We start from the raw sequence: 25,332 nt of genomic DNA on the forward strand, positions 1-25,332 counted from the left end.
GTATTTCCTCAAAATGCTTACGGAGATGACTCCTTAAGCCCCTAGGCGGTGCAGGTTCATCAATCAATATTTGAAACCTTGTTTCCCTAGGCTTTTAAGCATCTGCATGGCTATGTCGTCTGGGCCTACGGCATTGGATGGTTTAGCGCGACCAATAGCGTCCTCAACCTCTTTAGCGGTGATGGTGATTGGTGACGCGCTGAATTTGTGTTTATGTGCGTGTTTATTGGCTCTCCATCTATCTTTGTCGACCGTAGGATGCATTATATATTGTCGGCAGAAAGCGCTCGCGCATTTTTTCGCATCCGACAGCACTTTGTCGCCAAAGGCGATGGAAACTTTGTCTTTGTGCTTAGTCGGATTCGATAGGGACTTTACGGTGGACCAAAGTTTACCCACACCGGTAGAGAGGTTACAACCTCTTAGGTGCTCCTTCCATTTCACACGCTTGTGTTTGTTCACAAGCAATCTGATGCGTTGGTTTATATCCCTTATTTGGGGGTCGCCTGGATCAAGCTTTCTTATAAGGTCACGTTCTCTCGCTAAGTTTGCGGCCTCCGCCGGGAAACGGGGCCGGATTTCGGGAATTCTCTCAGTGGGAATGAAACGTGCCGAGGCGGATTCAATGACCTTACGGAAGGCACGCTCCCCTTGGTTGGCGGGCATCAGTCGGGATAGGGAGGGCAGCAAAGCGGTTGTCTGTAAATTATTTATATTCTTCCCACTTTCCTTTTTTGAAGTTTATGAAAGTATGTTTTTCGGTAACGATGAAGTCGGTGGTACGCTCGAGCGAAATAAGTATGGGCAGGTGGTCGGACGCCAATTTTACCATCGGCTGCCAGTTGACGCAGTTTACGAGTTCTGCGCTCACGATTGAGATATCTGGCGAACTGTGACAGCTTCCTACCATACGTGTGGGGGCGTCTCCGTTTATTGTGCAGAACGTCGTTTCTTCTATTTGATCCGCCAACATCTCACCCCTACTGTCCGCCCGCAAGTTTGAATGCCATAGATCGTGATGGGCATTGAAATCGCCTAAGATAATGCGATTGTTGCCAGTGAGTAAAGCTCTGGGCTCTTAGGGCTTTATCCACTGGGGCAATAGGTGGCAGGAGGGATGTAGATGTTGATGATTTCTAGGTTTGCATCGCCTGACCGGACAGATAGGCCTTGACGTTCTAAGACATTGTCCCTGCGGTCGATTCCAGGATCAAATATATAATATTGCACAGAGTGGTGTATGATAACCGCGAGGCCGCCTCCATTTCCGCTCTCGCGGTCTTTTCTGTGGACATTATATCCAGAGCAGGTCTGCAATGCAGATCTTGCTGTGAGTTTAGTCTCTTGAATCGCAGCAATGCGGATTTTGTGCCGCTTCATGAAATCGACTATCTCCGTAATCTACCCAGTTAGTCCATTACAGTTTAACTGCAGAATTCTGAAGTGCATAAGGGGAGACGCCGCCACTCTGGGGGTAAGTGGCGGGTGACTACGCCTGGGTTGTGGAAGGCCAGGATGCAATTGCTGTTGTGGCCCTGGGACTGGGCATCCTTGGGCAAGCATTGGGGTACCCGGATGATTTGGGTTTGCGACCTGGCAACATGGCGCGATGAAACCCTTCGGGGGTTACCTTCGCGGAGACCAGAACATCTAGGAAAGTGGCACCACCCTACATATATATTCTGTGCTGTTAAACGGTGCAAACAGAGGTAGGGACTGAGAGTCTGTTTCCCTGACCTGCACGATTGCTGCCGGAAAAGAGGGGGTGAGAAGACGGGAGCAGGGGCTGATGCTCAGCATTGCTACCGACTCTACTACGAAGGTAGTAGTTATGAGTGGTAGCAGCTGTTTGAGTTGTTGGCGCCGTGGGGCGCGAGCAGCAGCTGGCGTGACGGGTGGCTTGCTGAGCAGCGGGGCTGCTGGGAGGTAGTGGGGTCGCTTAGGCGTAGACTACGGGACGCCCTTGGGCGTGAACAGAAAGCAGCCACAAACGATTTATAAAAGTTACGTGGACGTCGGGTTTTGGGATCAAGCCCAGAACAACCATCCCTTGCACGAGACACACTGAACAGAGTATGATCGTCCTGATTATTTTCCGGCAGATGCAGCAAAACCATTTCTCAGGACCGGGGTCAGGAGATGGACCCGGATTGGATTCGATGCCTTCCCGGAGTAAGAGAATATGGAACAGTCCTACTGCAAGGAGCTGCTGGGAGGATGACAATTTGTGGGAGGGACGCAACAAATTAAATCGGGTCACACTGAAATGACAGTCCTTGGTCGGGAAAAATCCCAAGTCGCTCCGGTACATAGAACCGACTGCCTTGGGAAGCGCAGTGAACACCTAGACAGTGTTTATACAACATAGGTATCAAATGAAAGCTCTTGATGAGTGCTTTAGTAGATAGTATTTTCATAACCCTGGGTGATTAGGGTCTCGAGATATAGGCCAAAATTTGGGCCCGTGAACGCCTAGACCGTGTTTATACAATATAGATATCAAATGAAAACTGTTGATGAGTGCTTTAGTAGAGAGTATATTTCATACCCCCTGGGTGACTAGGGTCTCGAGATATAGGCCAAAACGTGGGCCCGTGAACGCCTAGACTTAAGCTTCGGGGACGCCTTGCGAATTCTCTGGGTATTTGGTTGATCAAATATTTAAGTTTTTTATCCAATAATTTTATTTTGGATGCTGAAAAGAAAATATTTGTCTTTTTCCTAATCAAAGCTATAACCATTGTTTTCATGACCCCCAGGCTGACAACATGCATAAAATCATTTGGAAATGATTTGACAATGTCTATCGGCAATTTTTCTATAACTATTGGTTGATCTATATTATGATGGTCGGTATCTCTTCTCAATCGAAAGTTTGCATAAGTTCGAGGATCGTGAGCTTCATTTTCAAGAATAACTCTGTGATCTACCAAGTCCCCTTTTTGGATACATTTCAAGCAACTAAAGTATGCTGAATGCCCTTTTAAGCCAAGAATATGCGCTGTTGCTGGAGCATCGCATATAAATGCTCGATATTTGACGGGAAATATATTAGTTTGGAAATTCAACCCTGTTTCCATTAATTCACATAAATCTTCTAGGAACTTTTATAAATACGTATTGGGACACTCTGGTTTAGTTTCTCCACAAAAAGTACATGCAACCATAATATCTGGCGTCCCATTGACATTTATCAAAATGGCCCAGGTTTGCAAACCCGAACTTTCGGATAAAGGGAGACCATCAACATTTATATCCAGGCTGAACTAACCAGAATATGAAGAATATTTTACCAAAAAATCAGTTAATGTGTCTTTAAGCTCGTAATGTACATGTCCTCCCGAACCCATTTTTTCTACGGGAGCACATTTTGGAGTCGATTTCAGAGTTCTCACATCTTTTGGAAGCCCACATATTCGCTTGACCTCCAAGAGCACTCAATTTGAAAACAAACTTTGGAAAAACGATTTGATCTCCAACTGTTGTAAAAGTTGGATTTCCATTTGAGAACTATATATTTCTCAAAGTTTGGAAAAAAAGTTGTACTTGTGCATATTGGGCGGCTACATATGTATATGTATGTGAAATAATCTCTCTGCTTCCAGCTGCTGGTTATGTGTATGTAATATTCTTCGTTGTCTTGTACATATGTGTGGCTGCTTGCTTTAATGTGTACATCAGTGGTCACCAAAATTAAAACTTTGGGTGTGTTAGTACGACTAAAATCATCGTAGTGGTAGGGGCTTAGTTTATTTTATTGCTTGACTCTAACGAAAAATTTAAACAAAATAAATTGTTAACATTAAACCATGAAAACATTCTGCGCATTAGCGTTTGGTTGAAAAATGAAATGAGCGCGAATAATTATTTCAATAGATAGACCACTGGTGTACATGTATGTATATAAGTGTGGAGTCTTGCTGTTTCTGTTGTATTATTTACTAACGTCATAGTGATGCTAATATTCGCCCCACTGTCCTCCACCTTAGTCTGATAGTCCCGATCAGACAAATTTTCCGATCTAAACGGCGCCACCCTTTCCAAATGAACAACTTTAATTTTTTTCGTGGTTAGCCATTTACATTCAACATGGCGTCTACAGACCACAACCACAATTAAGCAAAGATTGACGACAACCGTAGCCAAGCATTGGCTTTTTGATTACGTTGAAAGCGGCAGCCACCAATATAAATTACAGCAAACAGTGGCGAAAAATTTGGAAAAAAATATTAATTATGTTTAAAAAACTTCCAAAAGGATGAATTTAGCTTTTATTACCGCCACTCACTGTCGTTTCCCAAAAATAGAATTAGGTTTAATCTGGCTACAACGGCTTTCGTGATTGATTGTTATGCTGCTCTGTCGCGCCGAAAATAACGACACTCATAAGAACATGTGTAAAAATAATATGACAGATGTGGCGGCTACACCGCCGTTGTGATTGTAATCAGCCCTAATGATTTGTATACGCTGCTTGATTGGTAACATGACAAGACGTTTCGAAGCCGTAAATGACATTGCAATTAAATTTAGTTTTTTGTGGAAGTATCTGGATCTGACGGAAGAAGAGCTCATAGAAAAGGCAGCGGCATTCTGCACGATTTATGGCATCGATATTTCTATGGATCTAATACATGAAATATTTCATCTCAAAGCCATCCACTTAGCAAATTTGGGATGTGATTCGCTGCCACTATTTTAACTTTTGAACACAATTCATGACTTGAAGATGGAAGTATTATTTCCTAACATCTGCATAGCATTAAGAATATTTTGCGCACTTCCAGTCAGTGTGGCTGAAGGGAGCGTTCTTTAGTATATTGTCTCGCATGAAAAATTTTTTATGTTGTACTATGAGCCAAAATCGCTTGACAAGCCATGGAACATTGGCGTCGGAGTCCAGCCTTTCTCGCAGCGTTAGTTTTGAATCGGAAATTTCCATATTCGGAGACCAAAAAGCATGGAAGGTTTTCCCTGGCTGATTCAAGCTCTTAAAATGTACATATTTAGAAAAAGTTAATGTAAGCAAATCAAACAATGAAATCTAACATTTCAATTATGTAAGTGCTCCAGTAAATCTTACTTTATATAAAATAAAACTGACAATGTGAATTGAAAAATATATGTATGTACGTGATTTTTTTTTACTGGATTCAATTTATTTTTTAGGGGGACCCGTAAACGCGAACAGTCCCAGGGGCCCGGCTCGGATCTCTGCGGCCCTGCCTTCACCTCCACTTGCCAGTTTTCAAGTCCAGTGTGGAAAACCATTTCATATCAGATAGCGAGCCCAGCGTGTCGTCAATGCGTAGCTATCCTTTTTCGTGACGTCGTTAAACTTGCGGTAGTCCACGTAAAACCTCATTTTTCCATCCTTCTTCTTCACAAGTACCACCAGTGAGCTCCATGGACTAGCCGATGGTTCGATGACGCCGCTGTCGCTAATTTCTTGGAACACTACGAGGAGCTTGACGGATCGGCCTCGCATCTCCAGTGTCAATTTGATGTTTCAAAACGTTGGCGCGGCCTGGCTTTGAACCATCTTGGTCAAATACTTACTTAGTTAATTGGCGCTTAACCGTTTATATGGTTAATGGCCATCCATCAAGCTGCGCCAGTCGCTACTTCTCTCTGCCAACCGGCGCCAATTGGTCGTACCAAGGGAGTTTGAATCTTTTTCAACCTGGTCCTTCCAGCGGAGTGGGGCCGCCCTCTACCTCTACCGTCATCTTTCATTCGCTTAACATGGCCTAGCCAGCGCAGCCGCTGCGTTTTAATTCGCTGGACTATGGTGATGTGTGCGTAGAGCTCACACAGCTCATCGTTAAATCTTCTTCGGTACTCGCCATCGCCAACGGGTAGAGGTCCATAAATCCTTCGAATAACTTTTCTCTCGAAGACTCCAGAGCCGCTTCAACTGATGTTGTCATGTCCCATGCTTCTGCACCATATAGCAGGACGGGTACGATAAGTGACTTGTAGAGTATGATTTTCGTTTGCTGAGAGAGGACTTTACTGTTCAATTGCCTACCTAATCCAAAGTAGCATTTATTGGCAAGAGTGATACTTCGACGGATTTCAGAGCTGGTGATGTTGCTACTGTTGATGCTGGTTCCCAAATAAACGAAGTTTTTAACTATTTCTTGGTCAAATATGTATGCGTAATTTAGTATCAGTCGTTTTGACTTAACAGTCTGATAGTCTTCCTATAGCCCCTCCGTCCATGCCTTGATGTCATTTGAAAGATCAATCTTGCTAGATGAAACGTTTTCTGGAGGTTCTTACAGTAAATAACTACTTCAGCTTCTTGGCATGTTCCCAATATAGCTCTTACAAGGATACGTGTATCCTGATATGTCATAGCCAGGGTTTTTCCTACAAGTACGTTGATTTGTTTGCTGCTTCGACAACCCACAATTTCCTTCTCCCAAAATCTCCATCAACCTTTACCCAGATAACTTTCTCCGATTTTGGTGGTAGTTGCTGATTCTTCACCATCAGCACTCGTTTACTGCTGCAGTATATTTCTCGTAGCCGAAATTTAGTGGCACATCCTTGTTCATATGTCGCATCGTCTTGCTTTGCATGTCGATCTTGATGCCTTGGTCGAACAAGAAAGTCCACTCCAATTATGATTGCATCAACAATCTCTGCCACTATAAAATTGTACACTACCTGGACGTTCCCAATTGGACTTCACATGCTACTTCCCCCATTACGTGGTTGTCCTCTCCAGTAGCTGTACGCAATCTTGCACCATGCAATGGTCTTATATATTTGTTGACTAATTCCAATAGAATGATGGAATGAAATGCGCCCGTCTCTACAGTCAGTAAACGTTCCTTTCCATCCACATGTCCTCCGACAGAAATATTGCTCGACCTTCTTCCAATTTGCGAGATAGAGATTATGGGACATTAAATTGCGGGAGCCAGCTGTTGCCTATTGCGGCTGACTCAATTTAGTTTAACGATTGAATGGACTTGGGTATTTGCTCATCTCCTTGCTTGCTTTAATTTGTACATGTACATAAGCGTGGCTGGTTGCTGTTTTTGTTGTGGTTATTTACTAACGCAATAGTGATGCTAATATTCGTCATAATATGTACGTGTTTTTATTCAGTTCAGTAAGTACACTAGCCCAACACTACTCTGCTCAAGTTCCGAGCACTAATTTCCAAGAAAACGAAATTTAAGGTTATAGTTTAAATCAAATTTGATTTTGTACATATATAACAGTACAAACATGTTTCAGATTTAGGCTCAAACTTTAAACCGTGCAGTTAAAATAAAACTTATGTATAAATGAAGCTTCAAAAGGCAGAAATATAAAAAGAGGTAGTTTAAAGTAAGCCACTCATATTAAGCTGAATTACAGTTTGATGAGTTGTTGTCAAACATAAGTGCAAATATATGGTTTTTAAAGTCACTCAAAACGACTTTTTGATACTGATGGAATGAGAAACGAATTTTGCACATGGTTAGGTAAGGTTGAACTGGCAGGTCAATAAGACCTCACATAGACTGAAGGTGTTCATGGCTTTACGAGAATTGGTTTGACGACCAAACGTAAGAACCCCAATCAGGTGCCAGGACTTATGTTATAGAATAACTCCGTTCTATTGGCAATACCACATGTTTTCAAGTACCCAGCTAAATTGCTGCCTCGAGACATGGCAACTCTGCCGTCCCTAATAGCTGGAGCCTTAACCTAGCGACCACAGGACACGAACTCAGAACGCGTTCATCCGTTTCTAATGCAGCTCGCACTTTCTAAGTCTGCTGTAACTGACGAGGCTCAACTTCAAAGCATGCAACGCCGGAAGGCAGTGTCCAGTAAGTATGCCCATCGTGAGCCTTAAGCCTTATCTCTTCAAAGATATGAGGCACTTTATTAGTCTAATATTGCAGGATTTGTATATAATCGTAGAAATTTTCCTTCTCTCCGAGCCTTTCCTGCTTGACTTCTCCCAACCGGATTGAGACTCTTACCGTGGATTCAGAGAGTGCTGCACCCTCTTTTTCCCAATCATCAGACTCTTCGCTACCTTTTATCCCTTCTATGACCGGAAACCCAGTACAGATAAATGGTCCGGCCTGACCAACGTTTTCCAAGGCGTTTTTGCATTCCAGGACACTTCTTGATAAAATACTGTTTGGAATTATTTCCTATTGACGCGAATGTAGCTTAAGCTTGTTTTCCCCAGAATTTCTGCTGCTTTTTTGACGGCTATAATTTTCGCCTGAAAGACGCTGCAGTAAAATGACAGCCTGTAGGATCTACTTATTTCTCGATCGATACCGTAAACAGCAGATCCGACTCTATCCGTTAATTTAGAACCATCGTTAACACGTGTATAGTGTTTTCTGCCATTCCTGTTCGCTGGCGCCAACCCTCCGGCTCAATTCCCCCAGAACTTTTCCGAAGCTCAGGTATGGGACCATATATTCCGTTTGCTCGATTAGTTGGCGCTATATTGCTATGGCCATACGGCCTGCACTCAAGCTGCCCCGAGGCCTTAAGCTTTCTTGCAGTGGATAATGCGATATTTTTGGCCACTAAGTCTGCAGGCGGGATGTGTAGAATGGCATGCAATGTTGCTGTTGGGTTGTTTTAGTGTAGTTCATATAATTGACAATCTGCAAAGCAAACCCTCTCTAGTTTTTAGGTAACGTACGTTTGTGTGTGGCTGTCCACCAAGCAAGGACCCCATATTAAACAATGGACTTGACAATTGCCTAAATACCCAATGACAGAGTTTGGGTGTTAGGCCCCACTTGCATCCCAGCATCCTGCATTGCACATGGTAGTATACAAAAATTTTGCGTTTATTTTCCAGAACCGCTAAAAACGACAAAAGAATAAGCCTGGTAGATCTAACAGAATTATGAAAAGCCGCTATCTCTATATATTTTCAACACAATTAGAATGCTGAGTTCAATATAGGCATAGATACAAATTCACACTTTGAGTATAAAAAAATGTATAGCACGTCCATATGCCTTCACATATAAATTCGATTCATATGAAAGTGCCTGAATTTCATATGAAAGTGCAAAGAAAAAGCTCTTCCATATGTAGCCAAGAAACTTCGGTAGGATATTCAAATTTACACTAGCAAATTGACGAAAAAAACTTTCCAAAAATATTATAACATTAAGAAAAAATTTAATTCAATATTTATTCATTAAGGGGCCATCGAAATTCTTTAAACATTTAAAATAATTTTTTTTATATAAAAAAGTTTCAGTGTACACATAATTGTGTATATGTATTGGGATTTTGAACAGTCCTGTTTAGTTGGGTGAAGTTAGAAGCTTTTAACGCACCTTCGACGACTTATTAATCACATATCACTGACTCACAAACATTTTTGTACTCTTCTAACTGTTATTTTTTCGTCATTTATTAGATTCGTCATTCTACTATGAAGGTAGTCAAACAGCAGTTGTACTTAACCAAGACATTCCATCACCTGTAGCAACCACCATCTCCAGTTCACTGGCATCAGCAGCTTCGTCGACTGAAGGTTCGTGCACTAAACCAGAATCGTCTGATATATTTTTAGTATAGTCGATTCATAAGAAAAATCAGAACGTTCAAAGGACCATAAACTAAAATCCATGCAGGCCATTATTAAAGCAGATAAAGATATGACTTGTAAATATTGATTTAATAAATAAAACCTGCATACTTCAATAAAATTATGAAAATCTTCTCACTCCATAAATTTTCCCTTCATCTTGAAAAAAAAAAATTAAATAATTAGTTACGTGACGTTTTCTTTCAATTGAGTTTTTTCGTTTTACTGTAAAATCTTGTTGGATGGAACTAACCGCTTTTACCGCGTGGTCGACGATATATAAAAGAAAATATGGAAATATGCTTAAATATTCACTAAATATATTGAAATGTGTATAGATATGCGTGACTAGTCAAAACCATGACTAAATATACATTTACAAAAGGGTACAAAAATAATGGCTAAAACAAAATATTACAAATTCAGACCAGATACCCACAGCGGGTTAGGGGGTTAGAATATACCCACGGAAGGTATGTCTGTCGTAAGAGGCGACTAAGGGGGTTTGCCAGCGCAATACTTAGCTTCTCCAAACCCAATTGTCAACCTCACCTATCCGTGGCGAATCCTGCTTCATTAGCATCCGTGGTGGATCTAGGTGGTGGGAGGGCGGGAAGGCCTAAAAGGTCGCGTGTGGTCATAACAAATCGTCCCCGAGGTGGTCGGGCTTGGTACCGAAACGTACCGGATCTGCATCCGGCAAAGGGTCATCAGCTCGATAACATTCCCCAAGGGCTTCGAGGAGTGTCCTTATCGCTACAACAACAACAACAAATTCAGATAATATTGCTTACAACTTTAGCTTAAATATTTTTGTTATAGTAAATAATCATTTTCAAAAGGCTTTCTTCTAATAACGGAATACATTCTTAAAAACAATGTGACTTTCTATATCTACATAGGAAATGGCTGCGAGCTTGAAGGAAAATTCATTTACTGTATATGCGTATTGAATTTGGTTAATTCTAATTTTGGCTAAGAACCAATTTCCTTCGGCTTTCGTAGGAACTTCTTCTTTAGGGAATGGGATTGCTTCTAGCTTCCAAATAAATTTTTACAAATATATATTGTAGTTAATTGCCCGTAATTACTTTAGTTAACTTTAACCGAAGTTTAAATTGGTTGGTATTGCAAAAAATGAAATTCAGATAAAAAGAATTTATTGGCCAATACGAGCCGTTTGGATTTCCTTAGTGTTCCCGAAAATAGAGCCCATATATTCCCTTACAAAAATGTACAGGCCACTTTTCAGGATATCGTAAGTTTTTTGTGTTCTTTGGGCTTTTAAACAGTTTTAAAACCCAAACTATAAAACAAGCGTTGCAACAAAGTGGCCTGTGAAAATTTTCTAATTTTTCTCTGATATCAATTATTTACATACACATAAAATAAAGCACTGCTAAAAATTAAAATTAAAAATCAAATTATAAATGTTACAAATCTCTGTTGAAATTTACCTATAAATATTCCAAACAATTTGGATTAAAAAACATATAAAGGGAGTCAGAATTTTGTGTATTTGACGTTGGAAACGTTGCTTTAGCATATATAAACTACGGATCGTGAGCAAATTTTTTCTTTGCACTTCTTATTTTTTTTTTTTTTTTGACAGTTGAAGATTTGCTATTCAATATTGAAAAAAATAAACTGCGGTTTTTGATGTTGCGTTTTTGCAATGACGTAGCAAATGCATAGCCGTGTATTTTGTTAGTATACTCTCAAAAATACGCTAGGGAAGTTTGCAATGCAATGATGCTAAACCATTTGCACAAAATCCTGAATTTCTTTATAATACCTAAACATTGTACCAAATTATGTATAATAGGTAAAGCAAAAAAAGGGTATGAGAATTTACAAAGCGTGAAGCGGGACATTCATACGGCTAAGTGGATAGAGGCTCTGCCTTAAGCACACTATGAAGTATGAATGTTGGAGACTTCGAGTTCAAAACTCAGCTCCCGAAAAGGAGCTGCTGAAGTGAAATTCCGAAACATATCATAGTAGCCATCGCAGTGTGTAAATTTAGTATTTTTTTCTAATATCAATAAAAAACAGTTCGCCTGAACATTCTTATAAGGTAATACATGGGCTCAATTTGGAACAACACTAAAAAATCAAACTAGCGGGAATTGCAAAAAGTAAATTATTACAATTTATTTAATAATTTAGGTAAAATTTCAACAACGTGACATCAGGACGGACAAACAGACAGCTGTTTCGATTATACCTTGAAAATCTCTTCAAAGCCTTTTCTCCGTAACTTTCAAAATTTGAAAAGTTTAAATTTGGTGGCCTAAATATTTGTTGAAAAAAGCGCAAAAAAATAGTTTTTGACACCCTCTACCAACACAATTTGTTCATATTTCGGTCACTCCCTTTGCACAGAATACGACAATGACAACATTTTCACACACTTTTGTGGATTTCGTAGATGTCGAGCTTTTCGAGTGGTAGCAATTGACTTGAAAACCCCATATAAGTGTGGTCACAAGCTGTAAAGGCTTGGTTTCCTCCATAAGCGGTGCCGCTATGTTACGACCGCTAAAGAGCGGCCGGTGTACTCGCCGTTTTCAGCGGCACCACTTCGTTGGACACTACAAAGAGTTACGGCAGGCGATTCGCAAAATTTAATTTTGCATTTTTGCGTGTTTCTTTTAGTTTTTTTTTTTATTATTTTATTTAAATAAACGTACAAGTAAAAATCTTAACTCAAAATAATTCCTTTTGTTTTAAATAATTTAAATTATTTGACAAAATATTCACCGCTTTCACAATAGCAGTGGAAATAACGGTGATGAACGAGTTTCTATCGTCAACACATAATTACTTTTACACTGTAACATTTTTGACAACATACTCTACCTCTTTAAAGCGGCCGCTTTCGAGGAAACCTAGCTTAAACAGCCTAACTCAATTTACGAAATGTGCAGTACGCGAAGGCTAATGCAGACTTTTAATAGAAGTTTTGTAAAAATGTTATTTTTCTATCACCCGCAAATTCAGAGTAAAATCGCGGTATGCAGATCACAAGAGATTAGTGAGGGCCTCACATGTTGCAAGAAGTTTGTTTAACGACAAAATTGAAAACTTTTATCAAAAACCACAACATATGTTACGAAAAACTTCCGTTCTTTTGGCGAATACCAGAAGCTTTCTAGGGCCAATGCCATTTGCTGCTTCTAGATTTGACAGCTGTCTTATTCCTAATAGTTGGAGTATTAGCCTGCTATCACTGGACGAACCTAATTTAAAGGAAGTTGACGCCAGAAGGCAGTGTTCAGTCAGAATACCCGCCATGAGTTTACAGCCCTCTCTTTTTAATGATAGAATTCACTTTGTTAGTCTAAGGTTGTAAGACCTACACATAATCTTTGACGCTTTACAGCCCCGCGCTTGAACCCAATATAAAAGTATGCTTTTCCCCGTCCCGATTCTTTCCAGGGATTGCTTACACTCAATTTTCGGCACTGTGATATGCAATATTATTGCCTTAATTGCTGCTTGTATGACAATAAAAAAGTTAACACGGCTGGAGGTAAAGCTATTTTCTTCCAGTGTTTCTCCTGCGGCTAATACTTCCGCTTGGAAAACGTTACAGCTACCTGACAGCTTGTAGGATCGGTTTACCTCCGGATCAGCACAGTATATCGCAGACTCCTTCCACTACTTTGGCATTTGAGCACCCTTGCGCCAACCGCCCACCTTTATTGTGGCCTTAAGATCGCCCTCGAAGCGCAGATAAGGAATCAGGTAGTATGTTCGTCTTGTGATTGATGACGCTATACTACTGTTGCCGTATGGTCTGCGCTCAAGCTGCCCTGAGGCAATGAGCCTGGTTGCAGTTGTTAACGCTATGTTCTTTGCTACCAGGTCTACAGGTGGAATGCGCAAAATGGCATACACTGCAGCCGTTGGGGTTGCATTCAAGGCTCCCTTAATGTTTTTTGTTTGGCTTTCCTCAAATTAAGAATTCGATAGTATAGAATAAGGTTTAACAGCGCTGTAAATACCCAATGAGAAAGAGAGGGCAATAAACCCCTCGTTCACCACAGCATTCTTTTACATGCATAAAGTGCTGTCGAGGCCTTCTTCAACCTCTTCTCCACATTGAGCTTCCACAGCAGCTTACTGTCCAGGATGATTCATAGATATTTTGTGCAAAGTTTCTCCTGTAAGGTAACCCCTCCTAACATAGGCCTGGCCCAATTTGGTCCCTGTTCCTTTTAGTAAACAAGACCATATCGATCTTCTCTGCTAGGTAATCGTTTAAAGGCACTTTCCACTTATGAAAATTGCAACGATTTACTTTGGTGTACGCATGTTGTGTTGTGGAATATCTGGGCCCAGCGATTTCAACTTTGAGGATGTTTTCACCGCCTATTCGATCTTGGTATCAGTCACCAAGCCCGGCACTACCCGCTCCGTGATAGAAGTGTGAGTGCTGTCTGCTGGCTCTTCTGAATCATAACCCGATGGAAAATGTGTATAGAAAAGCACTTCAAAGTACTCCTCCGTATTAAGTGACCATTCCCCGTTCTCTTTCTTGGTTAGACCCTGGACTATGTTTTCCCTTGCTAGGACTTTTTTCAACAGTGTTGTTTCGCTGGAGCACTCTGTATCCGCACAGAAATTTTTTTATGAGATTCTCTTCGCTCTTGAAATTGCATGCTTCCAGATCCTCAATAGATCCCTGTCCGACACGCTTCGCTTCCCGCGGTCTTTGCTAGTTAGAATATTTCTTTTACCTGTCTTATTAGATGACTCAGCTCATTATTCTACCTATCTAATGACGGTTTTATGGGCCGCTACCATATTCGAGCTAATACAAGAAATCCATTGTCAGACTTTTTTATCATCTGATTGATATGGCTGCAACAAAATCGTATATTTTATACCGTCGAACACTTTCTGAAAAGTCAAATGATTCTAGCTGTAGTATAAGTGGGGAAAAAGCCTCTCAGTTAGGAATAACGAAGAGAGCAAAGCATTCGGTTGACGACGTCCTTTACGATAAATCTTACCACGTTCCAACGTGGCTGGAAAGAGAACATAGCCGGAAAAAATTCAAGATTTGCTATCACTTTCTAACCACTCAATCCCAAGTACTGATTCCCTCAAAATACTAGGTGTAATATTTGATAAAAATTTATATTTAAGCAACATGTTTGTTTGGTTTAATGGTGTGTTCAATTTAGACTTATTATTAAAAATTCATGAGCTTAACACCGGCTTATAATAATTGAATATTAAATTATTATGTTTTTCTAAGAAAACTGAAAAGAAAGCAAGAAACATTTACTGGCATATTGCGATGGTACCATTTCGAATACCGCTACGAATTCATCATCAGGCAATTTCGTAATGTTACCAAAGGTTTCACCGAGATTCGAACCGCGAATCACACGGTGGAACCGCAGTTGCCTTAACCACTAGGTTATCCTGCTTGTATTTGTTTTCTTACTTAATTCAGTTTATGTTATTTCTACAGTAACAACACAACTGAGACATTCTGCCTCTATTAATTTGTGTGTATGTAGTTTCGCTTACAAACACACGCGCATGAGCTGTTAGAGAAGCTATAAAAATTGTGCATCTGTAGGTCTAGCTGAGAAACTTAAAACATATAACCAACTAGCAGATTCTAGAACAGAACCGCCTGGAAATATCAACGAGTAAACCAAGCAGTATAAAAGGCGACACCTGTAGAGGCGAAATAATCAGTTTCGATTAAGCACGCTATCTTTCGAGCAATAGAAGTGTTATTTTGAAACTACTTGAATAAAGGCCATTTTGCATTATAAAATATTGGAGTTGTTTATTCAACAATTTAGTGATTCGAACTTAGCAGAAGGTTGCAAATACGAGGATTTGCACTAAATTCGTGTCAGAAGAGGAATTGTTGAATAAATTCCGAAGATTGGGAATAGAACTTGGACATGGCAAAATTTAGTGAATTGAGGATCCAGCAACTGAAAAAGGAGTTGGACAAACGTGCATTGAATACAACCGGCAATAAGATCGAACTTCAAGCACTGCTACGAGAGGTAATGGAGTCGAAAGGAATTAATGTGTACGAGTATGTCTTTTATCTTGATGTGGACGAGACAACAACAAAAATTGAAGAGAAAAACGAAACATCGCAGACAGTTACGAGCACAGAATTGAACATGATTTTGGCTGCAATATCTACAAAAACATCGACAGTAACATCAATGGTATCAACTCAATTGGAAGAACAGAAAACATACATGGCATCACAATTGGAAGTACAGGAGGCACGCATTTCAGAAATGTCGTCACAAATGTCATCCCAACTGGAATCGCAGGAGACACGCATCACATCGAAGATTGAAGCACAATTGCATGAACAGAAAAGATACATGGCATCACAAATTGCAGAACAATTAAAAGAGCAGGAGGCATGCATAACATTACAACTCGAAGCACAGGAAGAGCGCATCTCAATGAAGCTGGCGGCACAGGAAACAAAAGTCTCATCGCAGCTGGAGGCTTTTAGTGAACGACAAGATAAAATGGAGGCCGAGATAGATGCTTTGAAAGATCGTATACAGGAGTTGCAACTAAATCGCCCAGCAGTTTCAGCGAGTAATCTAAAGGTAAAAACACCATCCTTTGACGGTTCTGATCCTTTTCAGGTCTTTGAGCTACAATTTGAAAAGACCGCAACAGTGAACAACTGGAATGTTGAAGATAAAGTCGCTGCACTCTTCGTAGCATTGAAAGGACCAGCTTCCGAAATCTTACAGAATCTTCCAGAGTACGAATAGAAAACAGTTATGACGCATTGATGGCTGCTGCAGAACGACGTTACGGAAGAGAACACAGGAAACGATTATACCAAATAGAATTGCAAAACCGCTACCAAAAATCTAACGAGACTTTGCAGGAGTTTGCTTCAGACATTGAAAGATTGGCTCCTCTTGCAAATGCGGATGCACCTGTGGAACACACTGAAAGGGTAAAGATTCAGAGTTAAATGGCATACGGGACGTCGAAACAAAGCGAGCTATATACGCAAGCCCAAACCAAATATTTTCTGAAACGGCATCCTATGCACTGACTCAGGAAACAGCGTCACTTTGAAGTAAGCCCGCATGTAAAGCTCATCGCGTGGAAGTGGAAAGGCCAGACTGTGTAGAAATAATTTTGGAAGCATTAAAAGGAACGCAGCAGAAAAACGATGGTGGCGTCAAATGCTTTAAATGTGGAAAGCCAGGGCACATTGCACGTTATTGCAGTACTAATCCTAACAGTTCCAGCAATGTGGGTAGCCGTAAACGCAGAGCTGAAGGATATGAGCAAATATCCAAATCCACCCAATCGTTAAACTAAAGCGAGTCAGCCGAAAGGGGCGACAGCTGGCTCCCTCACTTGAATGCCCCATAATCTCTATCTCGCAAATTGGAAGAAGGTCAAGGAATCTTACTGTCGGAGGACATGTGGATGGAAAGGAACGTCTACTGACTGTAGATACGGGTGCATCTCATTCCATCATTCGAGCGGATTTAGTCAACAAGAAGATAAGACCATTGCATGGAGCAAGATTGCGTACAGCCACTGGAGAAGACACCACGGTTCTAGGTGAAGTAGCATGTGAAGTCTTAATTGGGAACGTCACGGTAGTACACAATTTTATAGTGGCATATATTGTTGATGAAATCATGATTTAAATGGACTTCTTAATCGACGAGAGAGGCTACAGCAGTAAGCGAGTGTTGGTGGAAGAGAGTCAGCAAATACCACCAAAATCCGAAGCAGTCATCTGGGCAAAGGATGATGGAGATTGTGGGACAAACAAATTGTGGGTTGTCGAGACAGCAAACAAATCAACGCCGAACATACTTGTAGGAAAAACCTTGGCTATAACAAAACAGGATGGAGGTATCCCGGTAAGAGTACTCAATGAGTTCAAGTCACCACTCAAACTGATCAGAGGAGCTATTTTGGGAAGATGCCAAGAGGCTGAAGTAATAATCAATTGTGGACTAGCAATATTGATCTTTCAGATGACATCATGTCATGGACAGAGGGACTAGGGGAAGACTAACAGAGTAAGGCAAAGCAACTGCTCCTAAAGTACGGGAACATATTTGACCAAGATGGCTCCAAACCAGGCTGAACTAATGTTGTAAAACATCAAATTGACACTGGAGATGCGAGACCGATCCGCCAAGCTCCACGTAGTGTTCCACTGGAGAAGCGGGAAGTTGTGAGCCAAATCATACAAGAAATGATCGACAGCGGCGTAATCGAACCATCAGCTAGTCCATGGAGCTCACCTGTGGTACTTGTGAAGAAGAAGGATGGGAAAATGAGGTTTTGCGTGGACTGCCGCAAGTTGAACGACGTCACGAAAAAGGATAGCTGCCCATTGTCAAGAATTGACGACACTCTGGACTCGCTCTCTGGTACGAAATGGTTTTCCACACTGGACTTGAAAAGTGGCTACTGGCAAGTGGAGCTGAAGGAGTAAAAAAAAATAAATAACCTCGGCTTGTGTATCGACTAGAAATGTACAAAATTTGTTAGAGCCAGTAATATTTATTTGTATAAAATCGGAATAATTTAAGTTAAGACAATAAACGTTTTTAGAAGAAAAACTGTGGGCTGAATCAGTTAGTAATTTGTCTCGTCCTCCCTCAGTGTTCGCTCCTGAGGGGCTTCCCTGTTTAAAGTCCGGACACTTGCATTTCTACCTTTATTATTGGAAGTGTTAGAACCGTTATTATTGCTAGTACGACTATTGCTGCTATTGTTATTATTATTAGACTGATGCCGATTTCTGCCGCCGGAACGGAAATTTTGCCTTTGATTGCCGCGATTGAAGTTGTTGTCATAGTTACTGTTACTAACAGATGGTCTATTTTGTCTATAGCTGTTAAAGTTACGACTTTGATTTTGGAAATTTCGACCTCGGTTATTACTTTGAAAATTTCTGAAATTGTTATTGTTCCGAGCCCTAAAGGCTAAAACTTGGCGTTATTTTAGTTCAATTGATTGCTCTACAATCAGTTTAGCTACTACATCCTTGGAATCAGAAAAATTGGTTGAAGCGAGAATTGATTTGACTTAACTTGTTTTTGCGTTCAATCGGCAAACGTTAACGCTCGATGGCCATTTCATGGGCTTTGGCCTGAGTAATCCCTTCGATAACGAGCGAACGATCTAAAGAATCAGACAATTCCTCGACGCGTTTTGCGAAATTGGTGTAATTATTATTAACTTGCAAAGCTGCAATTTGTCCGGCCACAACTTTGGAGTTGTCGGGTTTTATACGGTTACGTAGTGCTATTTTTATATCATTAACTGAAAGTATTTGAGTTGGTATCGCTTCTCGAGCTTTACCATCGAGTTTGGATTTAATATATGAAGTACAAGTGTCAGTTAAATTTTCGTCGACAAATTCTTCGATTAACTCAATTTTATTAATGAAATATTCAAGACCCAGGGGCTCACCGCTATAATTTTCACGCATAATACCAGCACACATGCTGATAAACGAGCTTTTTTCCTCAGGAGTTGCCATATTTGTATCAGAATTAGGATGATTTGAAATATGTATTTCGGGCAATTCCTCAAATCCGTGAAATTCTCCGGAAAAAGAAAGTCTAACAACAAGGTTCTTGATTGTACTGGGCGAATATGTGGTGGAGCCTTCGGAAACTGGGCTTTTAAAATCAAGTTTTTCGGAATCGGAAATTTCGGAATTAACATTTTTGGAATTGGAATCTGAGTCTTGCTCTAAAATTTTGGGAACTACTTTCTTGTTTCTAAGAAACATATGTAGTAGGAAGCAAAGAAGAAATATTTAAACTGATTAAAGTCGAATTTGTAGAAATTGCTTACTAAAATTTAACAGAAATTGAAATTGAATTGAATGTTCATGTGAAATTGAAAAAATTATCCGACAATTTAATGAAAGACTGAATATTTAATGAAAAATTGAATGTATATAGAAGTAATATAGTTTAAATTGATTTCAAAGGAAAATATTTTATTTTGGTAAAAGGGCTTGGCTGTTGATAACGGACGCACCGCTTTTATTAAAATTGTATGGTTTTGTTTTTATAGAAACGGGCGCACCGCATCTTTTCAAACTTGTAATATGAATGTCCTCGGACGCACCTGGATTAAACAAAAATTTCGTTGGTTATTCACGGAACCACCGTTTAAGCAAAAAAAAATTATTTTTGGTTAATTACGGAACCACCGTTTTATGCAAAAAAAAATGTATGTTTGTTTACGGACGCACCGTATTGCCATCAAAAATCTCATATTTGTGTTGGCAGAATAAATTGTTACACTTGAAAACGTAAGTACGTATATGGGATAGTTGGGTAAAAACCAAAAAAGTTTTTATAATGAAAATATTACAAAGTTATGCTTATGTGAAAGTTTACAATGATTAGAATTTTTATAAACTGGATTTAGAATCAACGAGATTAAATTTTTACATATTTATGAAGTTGTGATTAAGACAGTTGAAATATACTAAATGTGAAAAAGCAGAAAAAAGAATTTTATTTGATTAGATGCATTAATTGGAAAATTTTAAGTTTGGTTTTGTCTAACTGTGACCCATATTATTTAAAAAAATTCATAGAAAATTTTTACAAATGTATTTGTGTTGTGCTTTTCTCGTTTTTTTTTTTTTGTTTTTGTATTTTTTATAATGTTTTAATAATAATAAATTTTGTTTGAAAATCGTAATTAGATAGGTGATGTTTATGTTTGGTATTTATAGGCACAATTAATTATAAATAGTGAAATGATAGGATAGTGTGAAAAGTCAAAACTACAATCTTTTTAGAGGAACAAGTTGAAAGTGAATTTTAATAGTCTACTTTTGTTTTGTGCACACCGTGCGCCATACCCATACTGCAAATTTTCTGAAGCCGCTATTCGTTGCCGGTCGAATAATATAATCCTCTCTACTGCTGCTAGTCTGCCATATTATACCCTCGTCTGTTACAAATAACCTCCTCTGCTAGCGTTCTGCTGCTGCTGATGTTTGCTGTAGTTTTCGGCGTTATGTATTGGTATAGCTGTACATATAGCCGTAATTGTCTGTGGCGTGTTCTGACTATAACCGTTATGTGGTATTTGAGGTACAGTACCCCTTTTGTAGTTTTAGGTTTTATATTATTTTAGATTTTATCAATTTCGCAAATTATTACCATATGTATGTATAAATTATCTCCGTTATGTATTAAATTTGTCGATTTTTCCGTTTTTAATAATTTGTAGTTTACCTCTGTTGTTAGTTTTCTAGATTATGTTGTATTTGTAGACCCTCTGCGTTTTTCTTTACAAAGAAGTTATGTAGTTATTTCGCTTATTTTTATTATCTCCGAATAAATTAATTTACGTATTATTATTTGCACTCCAAACACCACCCTACTATGTAACCATTTAAAAGTTTTTGTAGAGAAAATAAATTTTTTTTAATTCAGTTGCCTTTTCCGCAATTTTTGGTTTGTAAAATTTTTGAATATTTGTATATTTTTTTGTAAAGTTTTTCATGATTAAAATTTTTTTTATGTGTTTTTGAATGCTTTTAAATTTTTTTGTATTTTTCCCCGTATTTGTAGCGTTTTTCTAAATTTTGTATTTTTTTTTTTTTTTTTGTAATTTTTATAGTTTTTTTTTAAATAACATTTTTTTTTGTATAGTTTTTGGATTTTTAAATTTTTTTTTAAAATTTTTGGTTCTGAGTCTTCTTCGAAGGCGAAAATTTTATAAACTTCGCAAACGAGGTGGTATAAGAAATGTATCGCTTTCCATTCCGTGAAGGATGGGAAGTGCGATCTTTTCATTGCCTATCCAGAAGGAAATGCAATTTGTTGCATAGCTGATATCGCATTTATTTGATTTTAGGAAATCCTTACCTAGTATTCCATCTGATGGAATGTTGAAATAATTGTCTTCCACGTGCAACGTATGTTTGATATAAAAATTAGAGAAGTGTAAGTTAGTTGTAAAAGTACCTAATGTAGAAACTGTATCTGTAGTTACTCCAGTAATATTAATTGTATCATTGTTATTAATTGACAAATTTTTATTGAGAGAAGAAATTTTAATTAACGAAATGTCGGCTTGTGTATCGACTAGAAGTGTACAAAATTTGTTAGAGCCAGTAATATTTATTTGTATAAAATCGGAATAATTTAAGTTAAGACAATAAACGTTTTAAGAAGAAAAACTGTGGGCTGAATCAGTTAGTAATTTGTCTCGTCCTCCCTCAGTGGTCGCTCCTGAGGGGCTTCCCTGTTTAAAGTCCAGACACTTGCATTTCTACCTCTATTATTGGAAGTGTTAGAACCGTTATTATTGCTAGTACGACTATTGCTGCTATTGTTATTATTATTAAACTGATGCCGATTTCTGCCGCCGGAACGGAAATTTTGCCTTTGATTGCCGCGATTGAAGTTGTTGCCATATTTACTGTTACTAACAGATGGTCTATTTTGTCTATAAATGTTAAAGTTACGACTTTGATTTTGGAAATTTCGACCTCGGTTATTACTTTGAAAATTTCTGAAATTGTTATTGTTCCGAGCCCTAAAGGCTAAAACTTGGCGTTCTTTTAGTTCAATTGATTGCTCTACAATCAGTTTAGCTACTACATCCTTGGAATCAGAAAAATTGGTTGAAGCGAGAATTGATTTGACTTAACTTGTTTTTGCGTTCAATCGGAAAACGTTAACGCTCGATGGCCATTTCATGGGCTTTGGCCTGAGTAATCCCTTCGATAACGAGCGAACGCTCTAAAGAATCAGACAATTCCTATGTAACCATTTAAAAGTTTTTGTAGAGAAAATAAATTTTTTTTAATTCAGTTGCCTTTTCCGCAATTTTTGGTTTGTAAAATTTTTGAATATTTGTATATTTTTTTGTAAAGTTTTTCATGATTAAATTTTTTTTTTTGTGTTTTTGAATGTTTTTAAATTTTTTTGTATTTTTCCCCGTCTTTGTAGCGTTTTTCTAAATTTTGTATTTTTTTTTGTAATTTTTATAGTTGTTTTAAAGAACATTTTTTTTTGTATAGTTTTTAGATTTTTAAATTTTTTTGTAAAATTTTTGCATTTTTATATTTTTTTGTTGGATTTTTGTTTGATAGGGTTTTAAATGTTTTTTTAATTAATTTTTTTGGGGTTTTTTGTAAATTTTTTTTAATTTTAAACTTTTTTCTTTTTTGTATATGTGCATTTTGTTACTATTTCATTTAAATTTTGTATAACCTTTATGTGGTGGTTTTCTTTTCCACTTAATCTGTTGGGAGGTTAGCTTTTGGCGACTCGCCATATATGCACGGCCACGGTCGCCATGAAAGGTGTCCATTTTGGACACCATGAAATATACTGCACGCACACACGCCGCTACGTGCACACACTTACGTTTTCGAATAATTCAGTCTCTCGTAGCTTCTTTTACTTTTAAATAAATTTCGTATAGTTTTAAATATAGTTTTTTATTTTTATTTAAACTTTGGTTCTCTAACAGTTTCATTTCGACTTAATCCTTTAACATTTAGTTCTACTTAGTTCCTTAACACTTTTACTTTTAGTTTTGTTAGCGTCACTTGGATTTAGTTTTCTGTTAATTTTACGCTAGCTAAGTAGGTACAGTTTAAGCTTTATTTTTTTGTGTCAGTCACGGCGGCCGGCTCAATTCAACTGTGTAAAATGTACCCACCCTGAGTTGCCATTTTGAACATTGCTGAATGCAATTGCCTTTGCTGAGTGCAATTGACACTGCTATTCAGAAACAGCTAACAACGATGCCATTTGCACTCAGGGGTGTGTGCGTAAGGGCTGCGTAACGCAGTGCGGTTATATAGTAGACAAGTACCAGAAGGAGTGGGATACACATATATCATTATTCTTGATGGCATACCGGCAGTGCATGAGACAACGGTCCAAACTCCCGCAAAGGTAATTTTTGGCAATGACCTTCGACTGCCAGCTGATTTGAAGTTTGGGATAGATACCGATGCAGAGAGAAATGTCGGGAAATCCACTGGTGTCTTGGAAGAAGAGCTGAGAGAGATACACGATCTTGTAAGGCAACGATCAAATGAGTGACAAGATGAAAGCGAGGTACGATAAAGCAATTAATTCGGAAGGGTTTCATGAAGGAGATTTGGTGCTGTTATACAACCCACAACGAAAAATTGTTTGTTCCCGAAAATGCAGTGTAATTGGGAAGGCCCATGCAAAGTTGTAAAACGGATCAACGATGTAGTATACCGCATACAAACCATTGACAAACCACGAACAAAAATGAAAGTGGTTCATTTGGAAAGGCTGGCAGCGTTTAGATCGAGAGATTTGTCTGATCGGGACGATCAGACTTAGGTGGAGGGCAGTGTAACGAATATTAGCAACACTAAGGGGTACTGTCATCTCTAATCCGATGCTAAGCAGTGACGTGAATGCACATCAATAATTCAATCATTATTCCTACACATATGTACGTACACGCAGCGGAGAAGCAAGGCACAAATACATGCAGATATCTTATCTGAGATATGCAATATAATTGTGGAAGTGCCGCTCACAAACACACGCGCATGAGCTGTGAGAGAAGCTATAAAAATTGTGCATCTGTAGTCATAGCTGAGAAACTTATAGCAGATAACCAACTAGTAGATTCTAGAACAGAACCGCCTAGAAGTGTCAACGAGTAAACCAAACAGTATAAAAGGTGGCACCAGTAGAGGCGCAATAACCAGTTTCGATTAAGCACGCTACACGTCGAGCAATAGAAGTGTTATTTTTGCATTATTAAATATTGGAGTTATTTATTCAACAGTTTAGTGATTCAAACTTAACATAAGGTTGAAAATAAGATGAATTGCAGTAAATTCGTTACAATATTTATGTTTTTTTTTTTTTAATGGTGTGTTCAATTTATACTCATTATTAAGAATTCATGAGCTTAACACCGGCTTATAATAATTGAATATTCACTTATTATGTTTATCTAAGAATACTGAAAAAAAAAAGAAAGAAATATTTACTGGCATATTGTGATGGTACCATTTCGCGAACCGCCACGAATTCATCGTCAGTCAATTTCGTAATGTTATCAGAGGTTTCACCGAGATTCGAACCGCGAATCACACGGTGAAACTGCAGTTGCCTTTACCACTAGGCTATCCTGCTTTTATTTGTCCCTTGCTTAATTCAGTTTATCTTATTTCTACACTAACAACACAACTGAGACATTGTATCTCTATTAATATGTGTGTATGTAGATTTGTTTTTGTAAAGTTTCTTTTTCGTTGCGAATGAGAAGCTTTTTAAACTCGGGCTCAGTTTTACATATTTATGTTTGTTTGTTTTAATGGTGGGTTATTATTAAGAATTCATGAGCTTAACACCGGCTTATAACAATTGAATATTCAATTATTATGTTTTTCTAAGAAAACTGAAAAGAAGGAAAGAAACAATTACTCACATATTGCGATGTTACCATTTCGAAAACCGCCACGAATTCATCGTCAGGCAATTTCGTAATGTTATCATTATTAAAAGCCTGTGTTAAGCTCTTGAATTTATAATAATATGTATAAATTTGACACACCATTAAAACAAACAAACATATATATGTAAAACTGAGCCCGAGTTTACAAAGCTTCTCATTCGCAACGAAAAAGAAACTTACAAAAACAAATCTACATACACACAAATTAATAGACGCAGAATGTCTCAGTTGTGTCGTTA

The 25,332-nt window shown here is 38.6% G+C and overlaps 1 protein-coding gene across 1 annotated transcript in view; it reads left to right on the forward strand.

The window, feature by feature from the left end:
• The window catches only part of LOC137234912 (paired box protein Pax-5-like), a 2,462,599-nt gene extending 2,453,026 nt beyond the window's left edge, over nucleotides 1-9,573 (forward strand). The window contains exon 10 of the mRNA XM_067758234.1: nucleotides 9,413-9,573. Coding sequence (XP_067614335.1) covers nucleotides 9,413-9,573 — 161 coding nt within the window. The remainder of the gene's footprint in view (nucleotides 1-9,412) is intronic.
• Nucleotides 9,574-25,332: the final 15,759 nt, after the last annotated feature.

The sequence above is a fragment of the Eurosta solidaginis genome, chromosome X (genome assembly GCF_040869045.1).
Source record: "Eurosta solidaginis isolate ZX-2024a chromosome X, ASM4086904v1, whole genome shotgun sequence".
Lineage (NCBI taxonomy): Eukaryota > Metazoa > Arthropoda > Insecta > Diptera > Tephritidae > Eurosta > Eurosta solidaginis.